The sequence below is a fragment of the Kryptolebias marmoratus genome, linkage group LG16 (assembly GCF_001649575.2).
Source record: "Kryptolebias marmoratus isolate JLee-2015 linkage group LG16, ASM164957v2, whole genome shotgun sequence".
In the NCBI taxonomy this organism is placed as follows: Eukaryota; Metazoa; Chordata; class Actinopteri; order Cyprinodontiformes; family Rivulidae; genus Kryptolebias; species Kryptolebias marmoratus.
The window spans coordinates 16,625,413-16,651,514 of NC_051445.1; the positions used below are offsets into that span (position 1 = coordinate 16,625,413).

The 26,102-nt window shown below is 36.9% G+C and overlaps 1 protein-coding gene across 5 annotated transcripts in view; it reads left to right on the plus strand.

Moving 5' to 3' along the window:
- Nucleotides 1-26,102, plus strand: part of col14a1a (collagen, type XIV, alpha 1a) — a 130,313-nt gene that overhangs the window by 66,698 nt on the left and 37,513 nt on the right. For all 5 annotated transcript variants that reach the window (XM_037980140.1, XM_037980143.1, XM_037980144.1 and 2 more), the window contains 11 exons: nucleotides 2,952-3,068; nucleotides 5,711-5,857; nucleotides 6,919-6,993; nucleotides 9,318-9,457; nucleotides 12,606-12,729; nucleotides 18,351-18,494; nucleotides 19,389-19,553; nucleotides 19,702-19,740; nucleotides 20,768-20,906; nucleotides 21,802-21,944; nucleotides 23,003-23,112. In XM_037980140.1, the coding sequence (XP_037836068.1) occupies nucleotides 2,952-3,068; nucleotides 5,711-5,857; nucleotides 6,919-6,993; nucleotides 9,318-9,457; nucleotides 12,606-12,729; nucleotides 18,351-18,494; nucleotides 19,389-19,553; nucleotides 19,702-19,740; nucleotides 20,768-20,906; nucleotides 21,802-21,944; nucleotides 23,003-23,112 (1,343 nt within the window). The remainder of the gene's footprint in view (nucleotides 1-2,951; nucleotides 3,069-5,710; nucleotides 5,858-6,918; nucleotides 6,994-9,317; nucleotides 9,458-12,605; nucleotides 12,730-18,350; nucleotides 18,495-19,388; nucleotides 19,554-19,701; nucleotides 19,741-20,767; nucleotides 20,907-21,801; nucleotides 21,945-23,002; nucleotides 23,113-26,102) is intronic.

Here is a 26,102-nt window from a genome sequence, read left to right on the forward strand (position 1 = left end):
AGCATCAGTAAACTCTTAAATTTCTTTGTAAGTACAGATGTAATAAACTGTACATCACAGTGCAGATGTTTTGCTCTGATTTGATGAAAGCGGATGCAGTTTTTTTACTGTAGTCTTTTTCTCTTAACTGCAGACTAACAGTGATCAGACGTTTTCAGTTCTGCAGAACACGGAGTGTGTTGTTTTTAGTGATGTTAATGTACAGTATATAGAACATACCTACCTACCTACAGCAGGTACAGATATCATGCTAAAGATTTGTGTGGTTGTAGCTGAGAGTCATTCACAACACATACTCCAAGCATTAACAGGATCTCACGATGATGTGAGATTGTGAGTAATGTTATTTTTAAGGTTTGAACAATATAGGACTGCAAGGAATGATAGGCTTTTAATATTTGTTTTGCAATGATGTGCAATTTCTAGACTTGTTTTTTTTAATCCAGTTTCTGTAGGAGTAAATTACTACTTCCTACTGAAGCTGAAAGATGCAGAGAAGACAAACTTAAAATGTCTTCACAAGCTGCATGAAATTAAACCTGATTTTAAGCGTGCTTGTTTGTGTGTTACTCACTTAAGATCCATATTTCTTTATGCAGCTTATACAGTACATTTATCCATATTATGTTTTAGACCGCATTGTAATCTCATTTTTTTATTTGCTGACCAGTCAAGGTGGAATATTTAGCTGTAAACATATTCTCTAATGAATGCAATCAAGTCCCTGTGCCCTGATAAATTTCAAGATTAACCGGGTTTGTTCATGTTACATTAGTGAAGCTCTTCCGTCCTTATTTACTCTGCGTTTGAGGAAGTGATTTATTACTGGTGATGCATTCACCTATATGTCAGTCTAATCATGTGGATGTTGAAACATATTTCCCCTGAGGGCTGTACATTCACTGCAGCCTTGGAACCTTGAGAAACCAACAGGCATGTTTGCACCAATAAATTACGCGCAGTAACATGCAACGTGAAAACCTAATTATATTTACATGAGGGATCATTGAATGAAGCCATTTCTCCTTGACAGTCATTCTGGATTGTGGTGCCGAAGCTCACTGAGTGTCACAGTAATGAGTTTTTGCGAAATGGGAAAACGAAGCTCAGTAAAACCAATACATTTGATAAAATTGACAGAATCTTGTAAATTAAAGAAATAATAAGAAAGTAATGAAAGTTTGAATGAAACTGATGCTAGAAATGACTTCCGAAATAAGAATCAAGTATAACAAAATAAAATTGCAGAATATTTCCAAGGGTGCAGATCTTTTTGCATACAGCCTTATGCAAGGAAGCTAAATTAAGAAACACATTCGTCATTAGTGATCCAGTTTGACTGTGTAGACACTTGCCATACTGGTTTGTTTGGCCCATAAGTCTTACACATCTTTCATTTATATGCATGTGCATTAGTACAGATTACATATGTATGTATCCATATTCATGGGTGTCTGTTCATCCTCATAAATGTCTTCTGTCCTGTTTGGATAATGGTTAGTTTTTGTGTCTTTGCATATTATTTAAAGGATCAATCTAATGTCAAATACATTATTCAGAAGCTTATAACATTAGTAAGCATCTGCATACAGTCCCAGTGTAAAATGCGTAAATAAATAAAAAGTTTATTTTTTACATCCTCAGAAAATTCTGCTAATCAGCAAAAAAAAACTAAAATGATTGCTCCTAGGAGGTTTACCTGCCTATGGTACACTGACTCTGTGCTGCCAAACAAGCTGAAGCTGCTTATGTGCTGTTTTACGTTTTGTTGCATCATGCCTCAATAGTTCTCAACAAAACACATTCTGTGGCTTTATATTTTGTTTAGAACCTCCTAAAACTAAAAGATGTAATGGGATTCATCAGTTTACTTTTACTCCCTTCTCTCAATCATGAAATGGCCAATGATCACACAGACTATCAAAGGAAGCTTTTCTCCCAGATCCATAATGTTGCTTGAACCCTTAATAGCCTAACCCACAACTCTGACACTTATTGCTGCTTCTTAAACCTTAAAGAAACACATTGTAACACATTTATGAAGTTTTTAAATTCAGCACTAATTTACTAATCAAATAGACATCTAACTTGACGACAGATAAGCATTTTGGTATTTCAAAATAAAAGAAGCATTCCTTGAAGGAATGCATATTGCATTCTGCATTGCTTGGTTTTTCTCATGGCATCTGTTAACGCACAGAGTATGTGTTAGGGATGAATCTCAGCAACTACCACACCAATTTTTAGCTCAATATCTGTAAAACTGACTGAGTTGTAGCCATTTCTGTGTTGACTAACGTTGAATATTGGTGACCGTCTTGAATTGAGTTGACTTCAAAAGTTACTGAGTTGTAGTTGCACATCCATTGAAAACTTTTTGAGAATTTCATTAACAGACAGACAAATGAGCCCACACAGACAGACATTTACATGTTTGTCCACCTTCAATGACTGCAAGTGATGAAAGGTCACACTTTTTATTAGATTTAAGCTTTTTTTCTGAAAAATGGAACGACAGAATCACATTTGGATTTGAATAGAATAAAAGCTATAGACTGATTTCTTAGAGAAAATATTAGAGGAGGGTAGCTTTTGATTACTGAAGGTGGAGTTATTTTTAAAGTGTGAGAAAGTGGAAATGACACCAACAATAGAGCTGTGGGAGTTGCCCACATTTGTTAGAATGGAACAGGAACACAATGTGAGCAGATCTTCCATATTAAAGTTGTATCACATTTACATTTCATTCTGATGCACGTATGGCTTCAACACATGCAGCCAGAGAACCGTGTGGATCTCAAAATGTCTCCAATTTGACCATAATATTAAGGAGAAGTTTACTTTTTACCTATGTTAAATTGTTCAGTTGCTTATTATAAGTTATCAGGCTGTGAAGACCATTTTTGCTGACAAAAATTAAAAGTTAGATGTTTTTCCTCATCTCTCGTCAGTGTTCCTTGGTGTCTCCGGCTTGTCGACCTACCAGGTGCGTTCGAACAGCATGTGTGTTCAGTGGCAGCCTCTTCTACATGCAACCACGTACAGAGTCTCCATCCAGTCTTCACTCAGTAAGTACATTTACTGTTGTCTACTTTGTCAACTCAAGATCTTGTTTGAAATATTTTCCCCTCAGGTTTTTGATTTAGCTCTTCCTTTTCAGTCAAAAGCTGGATCTATACAACTGAACTTCCAAGAGCAAAAGGAGAAAAATTTACACGTTAAAGCCCCCTTAGCTGGTTCAGATCAAAACATTTTGTTTCAATTATTGAGCAAAATTTAAGAAAATACTTAGAAATGTACACAAGCTCCTCCAAGCTTAAGGCGTCTCCGTGTGATTTCTGTGTCTACAGATAAAACGTGAGCTTGCTGATGCTTTCCTGCTCAAACTTTGTTTGAAAGGAGGGGTTATCAGCACCCTGGCACCATCATTTAATTGAGAAGTAAACAGAATAGTCGTGTATTTCCTGCAGACAGTTTGTGATTACAAAAAATCTGGGATGCACAGGGGTTTTGACAACGTTTAAATATACAAGACTTGTAGTGGAGCGGATGTAAAAACCATTACCTGGCCTCACTGTTTAAGATAAATTGTAAAGAGTGTTTATGTTGCTTTAAACAATTTAAATATTGGTATACAGTTAATCCTATTACTTGACTGTGTGTGCAAATACTGCAACAGACTTTGCCATTTTTTTTTCCTTCTGGGTATTACCACATGTTGTCTAAGGTGGTTTCAAAGGCTTGAGAGCTGCTGTTTCACTGAAGTGATACCAAAATTTCTTTGCAACTGTGGAAACCCCAAAGTATGAAAGTCCTTCTGAAATAAAAGTTGAGTTAGCATGACTTATAGAGAACTACTATTCCTTGGAAGTTAAATGCCGTAAGTAATAAATGTTCCCTCTTTAAAAAATGTTTGCAAATATAAATTAAACACCCAGCTTTCCTCGAAGAATGCCTTTCATGCCAGAGTTTTAGACTAAAATCATTTTGTGATGAGAAATGAGTTATAAGCATTTTGGGCAAACCTTGAGAATAACAGTCTGCAGAGTCTCGTGTGAAATGATGAGTGTGTGGGGAAGATGACTCTCAGCTACTACCACACCAAATTTTAGCTCAAACTCAGTTTAATTGGCTGCTTTATAGACATTTTCGTGATGCCTGTTGTTTAGCTGAATCCAGGTGATAAATGTACATTATTATGTTCTGTAAGTTTCCATTATTTCCATTATTTTTAAGGTTTGACCAATATAGGACTGCAAGGAATGATAGGCTTTTAATATTTGTTTTGCAATGATGTGCAATTTCTAGACTTGTTTTTTTAATCTAGTTTCTGTTGGAGTAAATTACTACTTCCTACTGAAGCTGAAAGATGCAGAAAAGACAAAATACCAAACTTAAAATGTCTTCACAAGCTGCATGAAATTGAATCTGATTTTAAGCGTGCTTGTTTGTGTGTTACTCACTTAAGATCCATATTTCTTTATGCAGCTTATACAGTACATTTATCCATATTATGTTTTAGACCGCATTGTAATCTCATTATTTTATTTACTGACCAGTCAAGGTGGAATATTTAGCTGTAAACATATTCTCTAATGAATGCAATCAAGTCCCTGTGCCCTGATAAATTTCATTATAATGAAATTCCTCTGTTGGTTCATGAGATATTTAACTAACAGACAGACACACAAACCCACTCACTCACAGACACGAGCATGCTTGCCTTTTGGGGGTTGGACGGTTAAAAATATGAGCAAGGAAAATAAGACAGAATCTATTTTTCAGTTTTTCATAATTTTTCATAATTCTGTGTTAATCTCTGCTTTCCTCTCCCTCCTGCCTCAGCAACGACTGGATGTTCACGCCAGAGTTTAGAGTTTAATTTAGCCAAATACCCAGTAAACCCACTTTAAAATGAAAAAGTTTGAAGTTTTACTGACAACTGTTTTTCTAAACTTTGTTAATCAGTTACTGTTTGCTTTCTGGACGTGGAGCTAATTTATCCTGAGACACTGAAATCAGACTAATTAAATTGACAAATGGCAGTCATCAGAATGTGTCCTGTACACGTGAGCTTTCAGGTTGTTCCTAAAATAAATAGCCACTTAAATTGTTTGCTATCTCTGTTTCAGAGGGAATTGTCCAAAGAAGAGTGGAGAAATTAATGTATTTTTTTCAATGTTTATCTTGCCTTTTGGTGTAGTGATAAAATTATAGCTGAACAGAATGCACGTTGTCACATTGTTGTGGTTTTTAATGAGTTGTGTGATCATGATGGTGATAAAACTGCCACATGCTAAATTACTTTTATGTGTAACAATAAATCTTGCTTTTAGACTTTAATAAAAAATAAAATAAATGAAACACAAAACCAATGCTCCCATCTGCTCCCCCAAAGAAATCATTACTAATATTTAAGTGCTGTATAAATTTGTAGTTGGGAAGTTCAGATTTTCACAGCTAGTTTGGTTTTCTGAACATTTACAGAAGTGAATAACTTGTGGGATCTGCTTGCTGAAAAGATCTTTATTTCCCAGGGTTGAACATAACGCAGAGCATGACTGAAAAAGAATAAAATGTGATCTGTGAGTGACGTTGATTCGAAACGTCTCCCCCGGAGGAGTTTGGACTTGTCAAGACTTTGTAATCCCTCATCTGAATTTGATCAATTGTGAGTAGATTCTTGGACTTTTTTACTGTTTCCCTCCAGATGGTCAGAAGCAGGAAGTGAACCTGGGCGGTGCAGCTTCCCGACAATGTTTCTATGACCTCACTCCCAGCAGCCAATACCAGATCAGCGTTTACACACAGACCCAAGAAGTGGAGGGACCATCTGTATCCATTACTGACATGACACGTATGTACGAACACACGGTTCAATACTCTGAACAAAACCTTGAACAAAGCTTCTTTTGCACCCATTGAGCGATCAGGTTTTGGTCCATTTTCATCTTGAATTTTCCCAGTCCATCTAAACACTCTTATTTTAAGTCTCTATCTCTATCCCCCCTATTTTCCCATGTATTCTTCTCAGCTGTTTATCATCTCTTTTACAAACAGCCTCCTGAAATGTTGCATCTTTCTCTTCTTTAGAAGATGGATTCTGCTGCTGCAGTTCATTGGTCAGCTCATGAACTGCACTGAACCAAGCAGGGACAAAACACACTCATCTTACAATCTATTTTATAGACAGATACTAAACAGATGGATTCTGTCGCACACACACATTCCCTGATGGGCATTAGATTTAAGTCACTTTAAGGGGTTGTGAGTTCAGCAGTACGTGACTAAAATGTTTCAATTTGTAGTGGAAGAATCTTGTAAAAATGTTTAATTTCCAAAGTAAAAGTAATTAAAAATAGACAATTTCAACTTATGAAGTTTTTATATTATGTTGTTTAGTATTTTAACATATTAAATTTTGTGTCATAAGTAAATTTTAAAGTATTTTTGTAAAACCTATGTTTATTATTTGTGTGGTCACTAATCTCTGTTTGACCAAACCTAACCAATGAGAATAATGGATTTGGCCTGGAACCGGACCGATGACAGCAGTGTTTTGTTGTCCTTTAACCTAAATATGACTTTTAAAAAAAGAGAGATTTGAAATGTTGAAAGAGCAGAGATGACCTGAGTCAGAGTCGTTCAGAGGTAAGAGTTTGGATTGAGTTAAAGAAGCTGGATTTTAAAGTTCTTTGTTTTGCTGGAGCAGATTTTCCTGTAAAAGTCCAGAAAGTCCGCCGTTTGAACGAAGAGAGAATTGGAAAACATCCAGCTTAACTCAAATCAGTCACTGCTGTCTCTCAGGATGCCAGCGATTTTTCCTTTTGTGTTAGTTAGTAGCAGTCTCCACACAACCCTGTGATTGTGAACATACTGACACAGTCCTGTTCCCTTTTTGTGTTTGTGCAAATTTAGTGGCAGCGCCCACTCAGGGTCCAACCGAACCCCCCACCACAGAGCCCCCTCCCACCATCCCACCGGCTAAAGAAGGTAAGCAGAAACCACAACATAAATGTTCATTTCTGTGCTCACTTTGTGTTGTGGGTGAAATTTACTGCACTCAAACATCAAACGTGACTGAAGTTATTTTGTCAGAATAATAAAAATCCAAACGAGTCATTGTTTGATATAGATCATTTGTCTAATTTGGCTTTAAATAGAAATTATCGTCAATTTTTTTGCAATATAAATTGCTAAATTTTCAGTCTTTTGTTGTCAGTATATTAACTAGTCTATAAACACTTTTTCTTTTTGTCTTGATCTTGTTTCACTATATAGATAAAAAAAAAGATTGTGGAACCATAAGCTTTTTTGTTTTGCTTTTAGTAGAATTTATTTCCAGATGTATCGAGCGTACACCTGTGTGTGAACCCTTATTGAATTCAGGTAAACATCCTTTTAAGATCAGATGCTTCAGACCACGTTACCTAAAACTGTATCCTGAAACCACCGTCTTATACTTGTTCACAGCTTTATAAAATTTACTTTTAGATATCTAGTTGTATTATTATTATAATCGTGACAATAACCAGCACATGTAAAAGGCATTTTGGCTTGTGTATTTTTTGGAACATGTTTGAAAGAGTTATGCAATATTTTTTCTTGCCAGAACCAGACTTAAACACTTTCAAATTTAGTTTCCATCATTTTAGAGCACTAGAGCTTTTTTTTAATGGGTTTTTTTTAATGTTTTTTGGCTAAATGTATGCAAGCTCACAACAAAGTTTGACCCTGTTTGTTCAAACCTAAGATTCAATGTGATTTTAAGTGTTTCCAACCAGTCGCCAGCAGTCGCAGCCCAGTGAAATACTATCCTGGGAGTTTCAGTAAAATCCGTCCAGCGGTTCATAAGACATTTTGCCAACACAGACAAACACACACAGACACAGGCTATCACATGATTGTTTGTCCTTCATGGTGGCAGGCGATAAAAATACAGGAAACACTGTGAATAGGCAACCTGTCTCCTCTTAAACTGACTGCTGGAGATAACCAACTCACTGCAACCCTGAACCAAATCAAGAGGATACAGAACAATGTTCAAAATAAGAGAAGCAAACAACTAGAACTCAGCAGAATATCTGAACACAAAACAGGTAAACTAACAAAACAAATCCAGACAGCCATATAATGAAACAACCCTTTCCCCCAGACGACCAGGTAGGAATCCAGCTGCATTAAAACTTATCTGGGCCATAAGTCTATTTTGACACAACTCTTTACTAAACCACCTATGAAGCAGAACAAAGTAAATCATAATTGAGTGATTATCTTAGGGTTCAGTATTCTAAAAAAAAAGCATACAAGCATAAGAGAGATTTATTAGTTTGTATTCTGAGCCTCTACCTCCTACTACGGCTGTCCTCCTCCTCTGGTAAAAGGTCGCCCTGGAACATGAGGTCCTCAGACGTAAGCCAACACACCTGCTGAGTCCGTCTCAAAGCATTTGTTTAAGTTTCTGACCTTTGTCAAACCAGCCAAACAACAGGCAACCTTTACTCAAGAGAAACGAGGGAAAAGTAGGAGTGAAATTTTCTGTAAATAGGAGAAAGATGGACAGCAAAAAGCCCCTAGGTGAAGAGAATGAACAAAAGGGTTAGAAACAAACACGTGGAAAGAAATGGGGCTAGAGACAGTAAACAGAGAGGATCTGGCAGGAGGTTATTTACTGAAAGTGGCGAGCGTGTTCGAGACAGATAACTGACAGGATACATAGAGAGGGGCAGTAATATCATCAAAGCTCCCCGTTCTCCTCTCGTGTCCTCATCTCCGATTGCTCTGTAAGAATTACAACCATTTTTCATTCTTTTTCTCCCTCCCCCTGTAATTTATAGAGATTGGCAGGGTCATAACAAGGCTTGGAATCTTGTGATTAAGAGCTTGAAAGGTCTTCAGAACCCCTAAACAACTTTACAGCTTCAGTGATACGGCTACTGGGAGTCATTGACTTGCGATAGGAATAAAAGCAGACAGAGAAGTCACTGCAGGACAGAGAATAAGACGGAGCAGCTAACAAAAGAAAAGCACAAGTACTTTAGATTAAGAACTTTTATGAATTTTAAAATGTGCATACACCACATTTATTATTTTTTAAACTCTGCAGTGTTGACTCAGCTCTGAAGACCTAATTCTTACGTATTTACTCTTTTCTATCAGATGTGTAATCGCAGTGCTTCATATTTTGAATACTTGCTCAGAGTCTGAATATATTAGATAGCCAGTTAATATTCCTACGATGCTTTGTCCTCCACTGACTTTCATTCTGTATGAAATTACTTTTGAAATAAAGCTTTCCTATCTGTGTGTCTGTCCAGTGTGTAAGGAGGCCAAGGCTGACCTGGTGTTCCTGGTTGATGGCTCCTGGTCCATCGGAGATGACAACTTCATGAAGATCATCCGTTTTCTCTACAGCACCATGGGGTCATTGGATCTGATTGGACCAGATGGCACTCAGGTCACGGCCACATCTGTCATTTCAACATGAAGAGATACTTCAGATGGGCTGAAGTGAACATCTGTGGAAAAATTATGAGCAATTAATATCTTACCTGTTGTAGATAGCTCTATGAACGACCTCAGTTTGGAGAAATTGTTTAATTCTCACTGGATTCATGATCTGAGAGCTATTCCAAGTACGCTACAACAGTTTTGAGATTAAAACTATTTTAAAACGGCATCAATCTACTTTGGTTTTGGCTCCACTTGGACTAGCTGTCTGCTTGTCAATCCAGTATCAATTAAACTCTATTTATTCAAACTGAGATCAATCAAAGAGCTGTCTACAGCAGGTGAGATAATGATTGTTTATAACCTTTCCACTGAGCCCCACTTCAAAAGATCTGAAGACTTAAACAGACTTTTACTAAAGTTTTGTTTCCTGAAATTTCTGAATCTATGAGTACATGAGAATACCTGAGTAAATATTAACTTTACACTTATTTATATTTTTCTAAGTAATATATACATTTTAAAAATTTAATTTACAGCTGATGCTTTAGCTAAACCCACAATAACAAATAAATAACAGGATTGCATAGCTTGGTGTGAACTTTGGGGTAAAACATGCATTTGGTGGAGAGAAAATATGTATTAAAAGTTATGTATAGGCATTATTACCTTCAAAATACAGTCTTTAAATCTCTGTAGTATATGTGAGGTTTTGCAGTACTGCAGCTGCTTTGCAAGCACATCAAAATATTTTAATACAAGCAACTATCTCATCCTCATATCTTCATGAGTCTCAACCAATTTCATTCTTATCTACTCGCCAAAAGTGAAAGTCAGTCTCGATATTCTTTAAAGTCTGCTAAAACTAAACTTCTGTAATAACAGACAGAACAGAGTGATTAAATGTTATATAAAATTATGTTCTTTACTGTCTAAAAATTAATATTTTTTTTGTTTTTGTGCCTTTGCCATTCCTAAACTTCAGACAGAAAGAGAAATATGTAAATGCACGTTTGCCTAAAAGAGGCTCATACTGTTTCATTTTGACCCAAATGGTTTTCATTCAGTTTTGGTTTTAGAGTAGATTCAGAGTTTGGCGTTATTTTACATTCCAGCGTTACTATTTTCATTCAATATTCATTTGGCACTCCCATGTGAAATCGGCCAGAGCTTCACAGATTCTCCTGAAAAGTTTGAGAGAGTGAAGAGAAGCTCTAAAGTGAGTCAGTCTTTTCTCTCTGCAGGGACTTTGTGATGCTGAGCTGTATTCAATTAGCTCTGCTCATTCGCTGCTGCTGTGTTCTTTGCCAGGAAACATTACTTGTCCTGCATGAATGGTGGTTTTAATAAGTTAAGTGTAGATGTATTCAAAGCTGGAATAAACATCAAGTGGTTCAAGCACAGACTCATGCTCTGTAGGCATTCTCTGTCTCGTGTTACCACAGTATCACCATTTCCACTGATTTATACATTTCTTATGCATTAAAGTTATCAGTAGTAAAGTCAGGCTTTAACTTGGGGCAGTTTCTTTCCTGTCTGTGTGAACTGATTTATTTTTTTGCCTCCTTCCTGCATGGCCTCCACTCTTGTCAGCAGACCTCAGCTGGTTCATTTGTCACACCACAGAGGTGCTTGCTAAACCTTTTTGTTTCATTTGTGTAATGTCTGCTGTTAGGCACTTTGCTACCCTCACTGTTCCCCAGAACCCCCGAGCAGCGGGCTGCCGACAGCAAAACACTGACTGTAATGTGAGAAAGTTGGCTGCAGAGTAAAGAGAAAGTTGGCTGGTAAATGTAGACCGACAAGAGCCAACAACAGCACCATTAGCAGGCTGGGAGGTGATGATAGTTGTCCGTCACTCTTAGAGACGGTAATTAGATTGATTATAGCTCCCATCTGCACAGGATATTTTCATCTGCAGCACATATCCGTTTGGTTTCAAGAAGTTTTAAAGTTAAGATAATTTTTGATCAATCACCAAATCTAAAAAGAAGTTAAACATGAGCCGTCATTGTTTTTTTCTACTAGTTTTTTACATTAAAACGGTAAAAAAAATTATTAATTTCCAACTCTTTAAGTTGTGAATAGTTAAACTAGTCTGTTGAATGTTAAACTTTGAGATTGTTTAAAGGTGTAGTTCAAATATTTTTGAGGTGGTGTTTTGTCTAAAAGTTATGAAAGTTATAAATTAATATCTTACCTGCTGTAGATGGGGCATTTCTCCAAACTGAGGCTGTTCAAAGAGTCAGGACCAAAGTGGATTTCTGCCGTCCGTAAACAACTTGAATTTTAATTAAATTTATATGAATGCTGTTTTATAAAAGTGCACACCTCCATCTGTTTTGCATTATGCAGTTATTTCAGTAGAAATATTGTAATTTGACTTCTGGAAGTGCTTCTGTCTACACTGGAAGTGCTACAGCTAGCTGCTGCTGGAGCAACTGTTTGTGCTTGCAAATAACTGTAATGCAAAACTGACGACAGTGTAAAAGTTTACACATTACTGTTCTTAAGAACCGTAACGGAAGTTTTGAGACTGAAGTTGATTCAGGACGACAGCAGTCCACGTTTGTCAGACTAGCCATTAGCTCATCAGTCTGTTCAGGATTAAACTGTCTCCAAACTGAGTTTGTTCAAAGAGCTATCTGCAATATGTAAGATATTAATTATGCATAAGCTTCCCACAGAACCTCGCATCAGAAGATTCAAACCATTACTTGAAGCAAATATATTTCATGATAAGTAAATCTTTCAGTGAACAAAAGCAGCATCTCTTTGATCCTTCCTGTTTTAGCCTTTGAGAGTAAATGCAGAGGTTTAAGGTGACAATGAGGCAGATATTTGGTTGTTGGACCTGAGCTCAGTTTGGTTTTATAAGTTGGAAACTTCCACAAAAGATCATTTGAGTGATTTGGCCTCTTGCTGTTTACTGTTGTTGTTTTGTAACAAACTGTTACACACTAATGTGGAAATCCTTTTCCAGTGACAAAGTGACTGACATAATTATAAACAGAGGATGACAAAATCCTTATTATTACACAACTAATCCTTTTGGAGCAAGTTTAAAAACAAAGTGGTCCAGATGATTGATAATTGAGTCATTTTGTCTGATGTTTGCGCTCAACTTCTGTCCTCGCCTCTCCATTTCTCTCCAGGTGGCCATTGCTCAGTTCAGTGACGATGCACGGACAGAATTCCCACTGAGTTCCCATAGCAACAAGGAAGCGCTGCTGGAAGCCATTCAGAAGATCAGCTACAAGGGAGGAAACACCAAGACAGGTGAGAGTGGCATATTAGGAGGATTATTCTGGTAATAGATCATCCTGTCATAGAGGTACAAATGTTTAACTAGACCCTGGCTTATTTACAAAATAATCCTAATACAAGTAAGGAAACGTAAAACCTTTTAGGTCCTGAAGGAACAATTTAGTTTAAAGTCACTGGTCAAGTCAGACATGCATTAAATATACAATACATGCAATTCAACATGTTGCTTAACACAGAGCTCAGTCTCACTTGCAGCAAAGAGAAGTTATGATTGATGTTAACTGATTTCCTCCAGAAATCAAACATTTCTTTGGCCTTTTTCACGCACTGATACAAGCAAATGCATAAAAACTCCTCTTGGTGTTATTGAATGATACGGTACATAATCATAACTAAATAAAAAAGTCAGGCCTGCAATTTTGTTGCACTGCCTTCAAAAAATGCTTGCAAAATCCAATTAAATAGCTGCAGTCTGGAGCCCCGCTATCATTTACTGCAGATGAAAAAATATTTAACTAACCGTCAGGATGCGTGACAAGCACTTCTGTAAAAACGAGGTGAAAGCTTCCACTGTACCAGTAAACGCAATACCTGACTGGTTTTGTGACTTTACAGGTAATGCTGACAGTTCGGAGCAGTTTTCTTTCTGCCAAAGTCTGACAGCTGAATTGTGTCGAGTAATTGTGTCCTTCAGCAAAGCCTATATGTTCGGGGGCTCATATCCTGTCTCATATAAGATCTCTGCTCCCATGCTCCGGCTGCTTTCGCACCTCCTTTACTTTATTTCTCTCCCACCTTTCTGCCCATCCATTTATGCCCTCTTATCCCTGTTTTGGTTTCTTTTTGTATTTTAATTTCAGGATTTCGTCTACATATCCTGCTCACAGTTTCTGTCACCTCCTTAATAGTCTTTGCTTCTGGTGTTTTGCATGATATGATGTGTGATGATAACTAAAAGAAAAGCCAGGCTGGTATTCCTTAATTACTACTGCCGCCAAAATAAACACACATTTATTTATGCATGCACAAAGCAAGAAGTTTTTACCCTTGTGCCTACAGTGGAGATGAGTGATCTGTTCGGTTCAGTGAGGCTCTTTTCTTATGGTCGATTATTTCCCTTCTCTAAAATTCTGCGCGCCTTATGTAGCACTAAAACACAGGCACAGATTCACTGCACTCAGCATGACCATTAAGAAGATTTAGTCACACATAGTAATGTGAGGATGCATAATAATAATGGCATCCATATTGATTCCATTTAAAAAACGGAGCTGAACTTTTAATTTGTGCTTATCTTATAAGACCGTTCATTTAGGTAAACTTACCACAGCTCTTGTGTGAGTTTGGGCTGACATTTCATTTAATGTGAAGGTTTTAGGACTCGTAGTTTGTCTTGCTGCTGTATGCAGTTGTTTGTCCGTGGCTGTGTTTCAGGGGTGTTTTAAAGCTGGAAAAGAGTCAGATTTATTTCAAAACAGAAAAATATTTGAGTGTGCTTGGTGCCTAAAGTTTATTGCATACAGTTGTACAGCTGATTGTGTCTCTTTGCTGGACTTCTAAAGTTGGAGGTTGTGTTGAAAACTTGAAATCTTTTTGCTCTCTAAACGTAAATTCTTTTCTTTGTCATTCCAAAAAGCCATTCTTTAGTTTTAATTATTATAAATGTCTCTTCTTTATGTGATGTAATAGTGACTTGTGGTACAGGTGGGCCTTTATAACTAGTATTGCTTATTTAGCTTGAACTTTGCTAATCAGTACATTTGATTTTTTTTTTATTATTATTTTGTTTTAAAATTGCTGCACCCTTGTTGTTTCAAATGCAGTTTGAAAGAAAGTTTAACCCCAGAATAAGCTCTCAGATAACAGACCTATGATGACTGACTTATCCTAACGCACCTGTCAGCCCAGAGGCCCCAACTCTGGTCCTGTGTGTTTTAGATAGTCACCTGTTTCTGTCCACCTGTTTGAAATGATTTAATAACCTCCTCAGCATGTCATCAAGTTCCTCGACTCGCCTGCGGTGTGTTTGTAGACAGTTAGCAGCATTGTGAGGGAGCCGTTTGGTGACATGCAAATGCATTCAGAGATTTTAGATCAGCTCTCACCTCAAAATTCAATATGGCTAATTTGTGCATTAAAGGTTGGGATACCTGCAACGTTTTATTTTTATTTCTGCTGGCCTGTATGTCAGTAAATCAGTCACACACACAGTGCTGTACAACTATTATTAGTGAACATGTTGCTACAGTGTTTGAATGCACAGAATGAGGAGAAATCCATTGTTTTCAGCTTGTATTGCTAATGGTAGATAACCTGGTCACTGAGCACAACGATAAGCAAATCCTACTGGTTTGTGGAGTTGGAAAACATTAAAGTCAAGCTTATCATCATTCCCAGATCTGTGTTCAATGAAACCACTTTAAAGCTAGTTCCTGTTCTGAGGCAAAACGATAAATTATAAGAATAAGCCACACCATTTAATATAGACTTAAGCTTGAGAGAACTTTTAGTGATAGAGATTTCAACTTAGTGAGCTAAAAATCACTCACTTACATGTAGAGATGTTGTTATAAAGTGTACAAAGTTCACAATGTGGCCAATTTCCTGTAAGATTTAGACTACTGGTCCCAGAGGCTTTTTTGAAGGTCTTGACCCAATAATTTGAATCAGGTGTGTTGAAGCAGAGAAAAGTTTAAAACGTGTGGGACAGTGGACCCTGAGGACCAGGGCTGGGAACTTTTTTTTTGTATCTGGTTTCTATGGTGTGCTTAGATTTTATATTTTCCATTATACTTTGATAAAGCATTCAAAAGTAACCTTCAGTAGTATGATAATTTAAACTTTTTCCCCCATTATTCACTCTGAAATTGTCTGTAAAACCTCTTATAATACGTCAATACAGTTGTGCCATACCACCTGTTTGCTGCAGACCTTGAACTGTAGCAACAGAGGTTATGTTTCTTACCCAATTGATTGATTTGCATAAGTTATTGTCAAGAGAAAAGACGTATTTATTAATTTTATGAATGATTGGTAACAGAAGCTGCCTAAAAAACTGTAGTCAGTTTTTACTCTCAAAACTCACACTAATATGCTAGAAGAGTAGTTTAAAAGTCAGGCAGTTGAAGGTGATTTTCTAGGTTTTGGCTCCTCTCTATGAATTTATTCATTAAGTTATAAGTGGGCCCCTAACTGGCTGACTGAATGGTTATTTAGTCCTTTTCCCTGCATATACAATGAATGAGAGAATGTGTTTTGAGCATTTTATACGAAGTAATTGTGCTCATCCTTGACACTGCTTGACTGTATATTATGCAAGTTAAAGAACTGCTTTTCACTCCTTGGAATGAAATATGAGAGCCTTTTCTGGACTGTGTTTGTGTGTTAATGTGACTGACTCACAGTATGTAAAAGTACTTTTTTTCTTTTTAACTATTAGTTCAGAGCATATTTTTTATATTAGATTACTTGAAGTAATTTCTTTCTATAACTTCAGCTCGAGGGATGCAGTTTTAGAGGCTCTCAGTCAAATTTAAGTGTTTGACTCGCTAAGTTGATACATGGAAGGAGGTATAAATATGTATATGAATAAATTTCACTGACTATAAAAGAAAGCATAACTTAAAAAGAAAAAAAAACAGTCTGTTTTCAGGAGTACAGTAAATTTAGCAATTTATTTATACATTTTTCACAAATTATTCTCTTCCCATTAACAAATGTAATCTGCAGTCAACTAATTAATAGGGATTTTTTTTCCTTATTGAAATGCTGAGTAGCAAAACATGATACAGCCCAGTCCTTACAGGGTTTGTACCTTGTAACTGTGGGGTAACCCTATAAGTACTAGTCTGTATTATATATTGTTACCAGATTTAGTTTTTGTTTTGTGATAAAGCTGTCAAACTAACACACAAAACCAGTCCAGCTTGGTTTTATACATGCTCAGTGTGATGGATCGCTGAATAATGATGGCCTTTAAAGATATGCTGCCTTGACAAATTTCTGGTTTCAGACCCCTCTTCTTTCTATTTTTTTCCCATTTTATCCATCTTTTCCACCCACCATCATCCTCAGTCTACCTCATCCTGGTTGTCCCCGTTTTTTCTCTGTGCTCTTTTCTTCTTTCACTTCATGCCTGGCTGGCTGTTATAATTCCACACTTGCCCGTCATGATCAGAGGACAGCGAAGGAACAGCTGTACCACTCACAGATACCCAACATCACATTTTGCAGACTGAGCACTCTATCATTTGTCATCACTGACAGCTTGATGAAAATAAAGAGCAAGAAAAGGGAGCTATGATTCAGTCAGAGGGTTTACTATACACAGTTAATCAATTACATCTCATGTTCTTGTGTTGCTGTCAGATTTATTGGACACTTAAAACTGTTAAAACTGTTCAACACGCTTTAATAACTTGCACACTATCGCAAACACAAGAGGAGAAAATGAAAAATGACTAGATTTGAGAGGATAAATGATGATTGACGTTGTTTTGGTTGTGATAAGATCAGGTGAGGATCTTCGTGAACAGTTAAAACACATTATCATGAACAAAATGCTCACATGGTTGGCACTAAATGGAAACCACCTGTGCATAAGGAGCAAACAGCTTTCCTATCAATTAGGATTCACAAAATAAAGTTTAGATCAGTTTGAGCCATCAGCAGCAGACTGAGTTAGTTTCTGCTCCTATTTGCAGTGGCTGAACATTGTACCTTTATAATAAAACTCATCCATCATCTGGTCAGAGTTCAGGCTTCTGAAATAGTCCAGTTCACTTTGTTAGACAGCAGCAAGGAACGAGCTGTCAAGTTACTCTCAACACATCTGAGCAGCTACAAAGTACATGTTTCGAATTTTTACCAAAAATCATAGTTCATCATAATTAAATCTACTAACAAGAATGCACACAGGTTTGCTATGAATGTGTTTTGAAACTTTTTAAGTCAGTCTTGTCATATTTTATTACTGATTAAGTTCATTAGCAGGTAATTAAACTGCACATGGTCTAATCCTCATATATCCGTAAGATTTTAAACTATAGAGTGTTAAGGTGGTACTGAAAACCAAAAAACTTTGTCAATGTCAGTTTTTTGAGATTTTAAAAATGTTGTCTACGAAGATAGTCGTGACATAAATAATTGCCTCAGTATTTTGCTTCATTAGTGTCAACAAAAAAATAACAAAGGCTTACTTTTTTTAAATCAAGTATAATTTGTGGAAAAATTCTTAATTATTTGCCTCTGTGTGCCTCTTTGAAGCCCATTAATTTTGGTTTGATTAACAGATTTTGTCTTGCAGAGGATTCATTATTTACAAATGCTTTAATGTTCTACCAATTATGATTTTGTGTTGATACAATGAAATGAAAGGAGTAACTAAAAAAGGTAATAAACTATGGAGGGGAGGGGGTCTAATAAATTGAAATTTCTTTTTCTATTTTTTTTTCTTCACATCATTGATCAAGTTTTGAAGTTTAGTGGAAAACTTTGTTTTTTTGAGACGTGATCAATTGTAACTCCATCTTTACCCGAACTACTATAATTCACTTTAATTAGATAGCTGAACATGCAAACATATAGGTTCTATATGGAAGTTCATTTACAATTTTGGACTTTTCTTTTCTCAGGTCGAGCCATTAAACATGTGAAGGAATCCATTTTCACTCAGGCTGCAGGAGCCAGAAGAGGCGTTCCAAAGGTCCTGGTTGTTCTGACTGATGGGCGTTCACAAGACGATGTCAACAAAGTCTCAAAGGAGATGCAAATGGAAGGTGGGCGGGGTTTATTCACCAAATGCAAAATTAAAATTATAAATCCAGGATTGCTCGAAGGAATTCTTATCCCTGCAGCAGAGTTCTAAACTAAAATTATTTTGTTTTGGAAAATGAAGTGCATACTCTCTCTTCATACTCTCACATGATATTGGACAATCTGTTTGCGCTTGGATTATACGATTATATGCTGTATGTATGATTATTTCTCATCTTCAACCACATCAAATTTTAGATGAATATCTGGAAAATTGACGGAGTTACAGCATTTTTATGTTAGCTAAGGTCGATTAGCTGTGGTGGCCATCTTGAATTTAACCAGTTGTAAATGTACATCAAATAATTACTCTCTGAGAGTTTCATTAAACACTGTCTATTGTTTCATGTGAGATTTCACTAACAAACAGGATTGGCTCCAACAGTTCATGCTGATCTTGGAGTCGGGTATGACTCTCAGCTACTACCACACCAAATCTTAGCTCAGTATCTGTTAAATTAATTGAGTTGTAGCTATTTGTGTTTTCTAAGGTACATCAGCTATGGCAGCCATTTTGAATTGTGTTGACTCCTCATGTTAATCATCTGTAGACGTTCATCCAGAGATTACTTTCTGAGAGTTTCAGTCAAATCTGACGAGTTGTTCATGACAAACACACAAAAACAAAGCCATTTGGCAGCAGGTGATCAAATTGTTTTTAAAATAAGTCACTGATAAATGTTTGAGTCTGAATGGGGAAATATGATTTTTACTGGCTGATGCGTTCTGCGTGTTGGAGCAGTTCAGTCAAACACAGAGCAGATTCTCCTTCTGACTCCCACTTGATGAATTATGTCGTGTTACTGTTATGTGTTCTTGCTGAACTTGTACCAAGTCTTATTTTATCCCATTTTCAGGCTACATCATCTTTGCAATCGGCTTTGCGGATGCAGACTACGGCGAGCTGGTGAATATTGCCAGTAAACCCAGTGACCGGCACGTGTTTTTTGTGGATGATCTGGATGCTGTGAAGAAAATCGAAGAGCAGCTCATCACCTTTGTTTGCGAGGCTGCCACTGCCAGTGAGAAACCTATTTAAAACAGAAACCTGCAGTAAACTGAAGTCAGACACTGACACAGAGACAGACCTTGAAGAATATCTGGAGAATTTATTTGAATGAGGAAAATTAAAAAACCGTTAAGACTGAACTATTCTCCTTTGTCTTCCAGCGTGTCCGTCTGTGTTGATGAGCGGTAACACGATGGCAGGTAAGTGTATCTTTGTTGGCCTCATTTTGGTTCTGTTCCTGTTTCCTGTGTTGTTGTATCTTCCATTTACCCTCAGTCATCACTTGGTTTTCTGCCACGCCCACCTCCACCTGTTGACACCGATTATCACTCACCTGTACCCACTTACCCATTATCCTCTGTGCTTAAAACCCGGTCATTTACTCCACATGTGAATTTTTACGTTTATATTATGATTTACAAGGTTAAAAAGAAACTTCACTTCCAGTTTTTAAGAGAAATATATTTGAGCTAAAATAAACCTGAAATCTGTGGGGGCTTGGCTATACTGTCTGAACTCTAAGGGGATTTGAGAGAAACCCAAGTCCTGTAGCAGGGAGAGACACTCTGGGTGTGAGAAGGCAAAAAATGCCCATGTTTTGATGTATAATTTGTATGTTTACTGGAAAAGTTGTGGCAGTAAGAAGAGTTTGCAAAATTGTGGAAAGTTTAGACGTCTCAAAAGGAAGTGCGACATCAACTCTCACTTGAATTTTCTGTGGGGGAAAAAAATGATAAAATGTGAACTGTGATTGTGTGAAAGCAATTAAATAATAAAATGTCTGTTCAGGCATGTAAAGTCCAACTTTCTGTGACCTGTTCAAACTTTAAACGATGCTTCTTCTGTGAAGTTTGTTTGAGTTATAGAACTCCAAAGAGGACTCGGGTTTTCTCACTTGTCAAAATCTCATTGTTATGTAACGGGAATTTATTGTTTTTGCAAATTTCATCCATGTCGTTTGATGCGCCATTACTAAAAGTCATAGCACACTACTCCTGATTGAGCAGTGCGTCTTACTGTATAATTTACTGGGGGGTTTTTTAAGCTGCAGGGCGTGAAAACTGACAAAAATTGTGAACAGAATAATAATAAGGGTGCTTCATTGCTTATGCATCTGCACCCTTAATGATGCAATAATGATGGTCCAAACAGTGGAGCTGGTCGTGATTATGTTACCAGGGATTGCACAGAGAGGTGCTGGTAATGATGATGATCATACTGCTTCAGGTTTCCGAATGATGGAGAAGTTCGGCCTGGTGGAGAAGGAGTACAGCACCATACCCGGAGTTTCTCTGGAGCCTGGTTCCTTTAACAGCTACCCCTGTTACAGGCTACACCGTGATGCTCTGGTGTTACAGCCCACAAGGTGAGGAAGGACACACGAAGGGAGGGGAATCCATCACAGAGTACAAAACAAGCTGCTTCAGATTCTGCTTAAAGGAGGATTTATTTTAATTTCTGCTTCATTTGGCGAGCAAATGGAGCTTTCAATTATCATCTTGTACGAACGAGATTTGCCAAGATTGTTTGATTAAACCTCCAGCCTCACTGCTTCTGTTCTTCATTGTCTCTTCAGTTTTACTGAGTTACTGCTGACCACTTAATTTCTCCTCTCTCCATGTTTACATTTTCTTCTTGTCATTATTGCGGCTTGCTGTCAAAGCTATTATTAACCCATAAACAGACAAAAAAATCTTAACTTTTAAATAGTTCTGGTTGACAACTTTAACTGAGATTGACACAGATGTGAAGGTTTGTTCAGAGATACAGTAGTTTAGTTTGGGTCCAAATGTAAATGACATGCAATATTTAAGAATTTTTTTAATGGATTTTTTAAAATGTACACACATGAATGGATGGTTTCCTACAAGAACATCAAAAGCAATTTGCACCAAAACTGAGCAGGAGCTTTTAGTTGCTTCAGCTGGGCTCCTGTGATATTTTCCTCTCTTTAATGTTGTTATTTTATGAGCTTTTTCCAGTTTTTGCTGTCAACAAGCAGTAATTTTACCGTCCTGTTGTTCCATTTTGAAAAGAGTCAGCTTTGAACATTCTGAAAAGTTTAAGGACACATTTAAAACTGAAACGCTCGGAGGCAGCTATTCCAAAGTTGTTGTGATCAAAAAGAGCTTGGTGCTCAGAATAAGTGTGACGCAGCAAACAGCAGCAGCTGAAAAGAGACAGTGTGAACTTTTAAAAGACATCCAGGAGCCATGCACAGCTAACCCTGCTGTGTGTGTGTTGTTTTCCTTGTGTACCAGGTACCTTCATCCTGAAGGCTTACCGTCTGACTACACCATTTCTATGATGCTCCGTTTACTCCCCGAGACCCCACAGGAACCCTTTGCATTGTGGGAAATCCTCAACAAAAGCAACGAGCCGTTGGTGGGACTAATTCTTGACAGTGAGTCTGAATCCCTTTTTGTAACTTTGCTCCTTTTTTTCCGTCTTTTCTCTTGCTTTTCTTTCTTCCATGTAAACAAAGAAAGTTTAGAATGTTTTGAAAGTTGAAGTGCAGCAACTTCAAAAAAATGCATTTTTTAATTCCAATGTATCTCTAAGAAACAAAGTAATTTGCTTGTAGAAGACTTTAGATTTTAAACCATTCTTTAATAGAATTAGCTATGAGAATAAGGAAGGGTAATTTCAACACACTCAGTAATTTTTTATCCACCAAAACGTTTGTATAAATCCCTGTGTTTAAATCAAAACAGGCTTAAACTTAATATAAAGGAAAGTAACTTGCATGCCAAAGTTTTAAACAAAGATCTTGTGATATGTTGGTGCTCAGAGTATATGTGAAGGATTACACTCAGCTACTACCACACAAAATTTTAGCTCAATATTTATAAAATTACCTGAATTATAGACATTTTTTGTGTTAAAGTCAATTACCTGTGGCAGTCATTTTACATCAGGTAGATTCTAAACAATCAGCCGAAGATGATAGGTTTCTGAGAGTTTCTTTAAATTCTGTTTAATGGTTTATAAGATATTTTGCTGACAAACCAACAGACACGGGCATTTATATGATTGTCTGCCTAATAATGATATTTTAAGACTCCCCAGTACAGAGAAACTCCAGTTCATACAACTGGCAAAAAAAAAAACATCACAAGAGATCAACTCTCTTTATGCAACAGCCTTCGGTGGCATCTTAAAACAGAGCCAGGATTGACCTCTGACCTCTGCAGGGAGTGTGTTACTCCCAGGAATGGCCTTGTTCAAAATGCTTTGTTTTTGTGTAATAGAAATACAAGCAGTTTGCAGTTTCTTATTTTAATATGATGTGGTTGAAGCTCATACTACTTAATGGTTGCCTCTTATAATATTTATAGGAAAAGTGAGGAAAACAGTGAAATTGTAAAACTTCAGTGACAGTATTGAACTTGTATGCTTGTTGCTGAAATTGTGCAGCCCATATGTAAATAATTGAAGCATTTTTGAATCTCACCCCCACAGACTCTGGAAAGACGTTGGCCTTCTTCAACTACGACTACAGAGGAGACTTCCAAACGGTTACCTTCGAAGGATCAGAAATTAAAAAGCTCTTCCACGGCAGCTTCCACAAGGTTTGTTTCTGAAAGCTGTGTGCTGAAAAAGGCTTAATTAGACAAATTCTTTAAATGTTTTTAGATTTGAGTTTAGGTTAAATATTCAGACTGCTGCACTGAATCTCTGCAGAACAAAGTGTTATAGAGAAAAGCACACATTTCTGGAAGATCTACAGTAACGTTTCTGAAAGTGTGGACGAAGTTGGAGGAGGTTTATGTTGAGCTGGGATTTTTTTTTTTCCTTGACCTGTCAGAGTTACTGTAAAGAGTTAACCTCACCTGAAGGTAAATCTCAACACTCTTCTGTGCTTTGGTCTCATTCTCCTTCTCCACTTTGGGTTTTAAACTCCGTTTTAATAAAGTAAAAGCATGCAGAATGAAGCTAGTCTTTCCAAATTAATGAAACTCTGAGAGTAAGTAATCATTGCAAGTACATCTACAACTGATTAGCTTTTGGAGTCAACCCAATTTAAGATGGTCCTTGCAGCCCACTTACTTTAGGACACCTAAAAATGGCCATAACTCAGTCAATTTTACAGATAATGAGCTACATTTGGTGTGGTAGTAGCTCAGTCATCTTTAGCACATTTTCTGAGTACTAATCCATCTCATTAGATCTCAAAATATTGCATGAGATTAAGAAAAACGTTATTTACAAGGTTTGACCAAAACTACAACTCCATCCCTTCGCAGCATAAGAGGATTTTAGTTAAACTCTGGCATGAAAGGCAGCAGACGATATGCATTCCTTTAAGTAATGCTAGGCTTTTATTTTATAGTGAGCTATATGAGAATATAAACTTTTAATTAAAAATAGCACATCAACCTCAGCTTGATGTAAATTAAGTTGCATCAAACCGAGATACATTCTGATTTTTCAAACAAACATCTTTTGATTTTCTTCTTACTTGAAAGAAAGAGTGTTGAGGGGGAAAAAAATTATGGAACAAACAGTCATTCACATTACTCTGTTGAATAAATAATGTCATTGATTTGGCCTCAGCAGGCGCAGTAAATGACTTATTCACAGTGTGAGACACTTTGGCATAAAATATCCACCGCAGAAATGGAAAAATTGTTTGGTGAGAAACAATCAGTCCTCACAAAGGTGTTCTCTGAAAAGACTTCACATTGTATTAGAAATGCATGTGGTGTTTTGTCAAGTTTTAGTTATTGTTTGGGAGCTAGTCTTTTTTCTTCTTCTTCTTCTTCTTCTTCTTCTCTAAGGAGCAGCTGTTGTGATTTTTTTTCCTCAACATACATACAGCAGCCCACCAGCCTTTAGTGTTCTTTCTTTATCTCAGTTCTGAAAATGTGCGGGAGTGGCTGTCCATCATTTGGTGTCTTTTGTCTTTGTCGGAGGACTTGACAACATTCAGAGAGGGAACAGATGCAGAGGACTGCCAGACCAGAGGAAGTCTTCGTCTCCATTTAGACAGGATGACAAGTGAATCAGGAGTGTGTTTGTGTGTGTGTGTGTGTGTGTGTGTGTGTGTGTGTGTGTGTGGCCCTTTATAAAAGGATTACCATATAAAGACACCGTGCGTTAAAGCAGGAAAACACAGCAGGATCTGTCAACACTCAGTGAAGCACACAAGCTCAGACAGGCCCACAAACTGAGAAATAAAACAAACAGGTGAAAGAGGGAATGGAGAACAGAGAAATAAATAGATATGACACTCAGTTTGAAATACAAAGAGAAACAGTCAGAAAATGTATATAGACGTATAGATACAGAAGAAAGAAGTGACATCTCTTCACTATACCTCAGATATTTCTCAGAGATGCACTCAAGAAGTGCACAGATGTTAATTTTGTGCCTCCCCAAATTAGTAAACCATCACATTAGTAAGTCATTAAAGTGTTTAAAGAGGTAGTTAGGACATTCTGAAGTGAGGTTCTATAATAAGATTATGAAGAAATAATATCTGCTGGTGTAGATTCTTAGTCATCCGGGACATGGTAAATCCAAAAAAGGCTAAAAACAAAAACAACTGGATTTTTATTCTGTAGCTGAATAGATGTTTCATTTCTCATCCAAGGAGCTTTTTCAATTCAAAAAGCAGAGCGTGTAAAAGTCAAGCTTTTAAAGCCGAGATGTTCTGTAAGGTGAATTCAGATGCAGATTACACTCTCTCTCCTCACAATACAGGCTCATTAGAGTCAACAACTAATATCTTGTTGCAGGTAGCTCTTTGAACCAGTCGGACAAGCTAAAGGCTAGTCCAAGTTGGGTCAAAGCCAAAGTGGACTGCTGCCATCCTAAAAGAACTTCAGTCTCTTAGGTTTTGTAGTGGTTCTTAACCTTTACATTACTGCTAATTTTGCATAACATGTTAGTTCCAGTAAAAACTTTCTGCATATTCTTGAAAAAAGTTCCTCAGGCTGCACCAGACATGAGCCAGCTAGCTGCTTTTGTGCTTGCAAGTAATCACAGAATTATGTGTAAAAAATTATGTAATGCTAAAGTTGACAAAGATGTAAAGGCTTATAAATTTGCAGTCAGACTTAAACTCTAAGGAAACTCGGCTTAAAGAAATAAAGAGCCGGTCAGATTACTGGCATTCAAAACTTTTCCAAAGAACCCTGTTTTAAAAGATCGGAACTAACTTTAAAACTGTCTTTGTGTGTTATTTTTAAGTTATATCAATACATTTTCATAGCCTAAAAGAAAGAACTATGGCATTCTTTAAAAACCATTTAATTGTAGTTAAGATTACTGACAGGTAGGTACTTCCAAAAATGTTTGTTTTTATATAAATATGCTTTTCTTTTTATGTTTTGTACAGATTTTAAAAATCCACTTCTGTTTATTATTGCAAATGTAGCCATAGCACAAGAAATCCTTAGAAAAAAGCATCACAGTTTTGCTGGCTTCTGTTGCTGGCGAGGTAATTTGAATTTTGCAAAACTTGAATGTGCTAAATTTTCAAAAATAGACTTTTTGAGCATAAATTTCAGAGTTGCTGCTGGAGTAAATGAAGGAAACACACACATACACACACCTG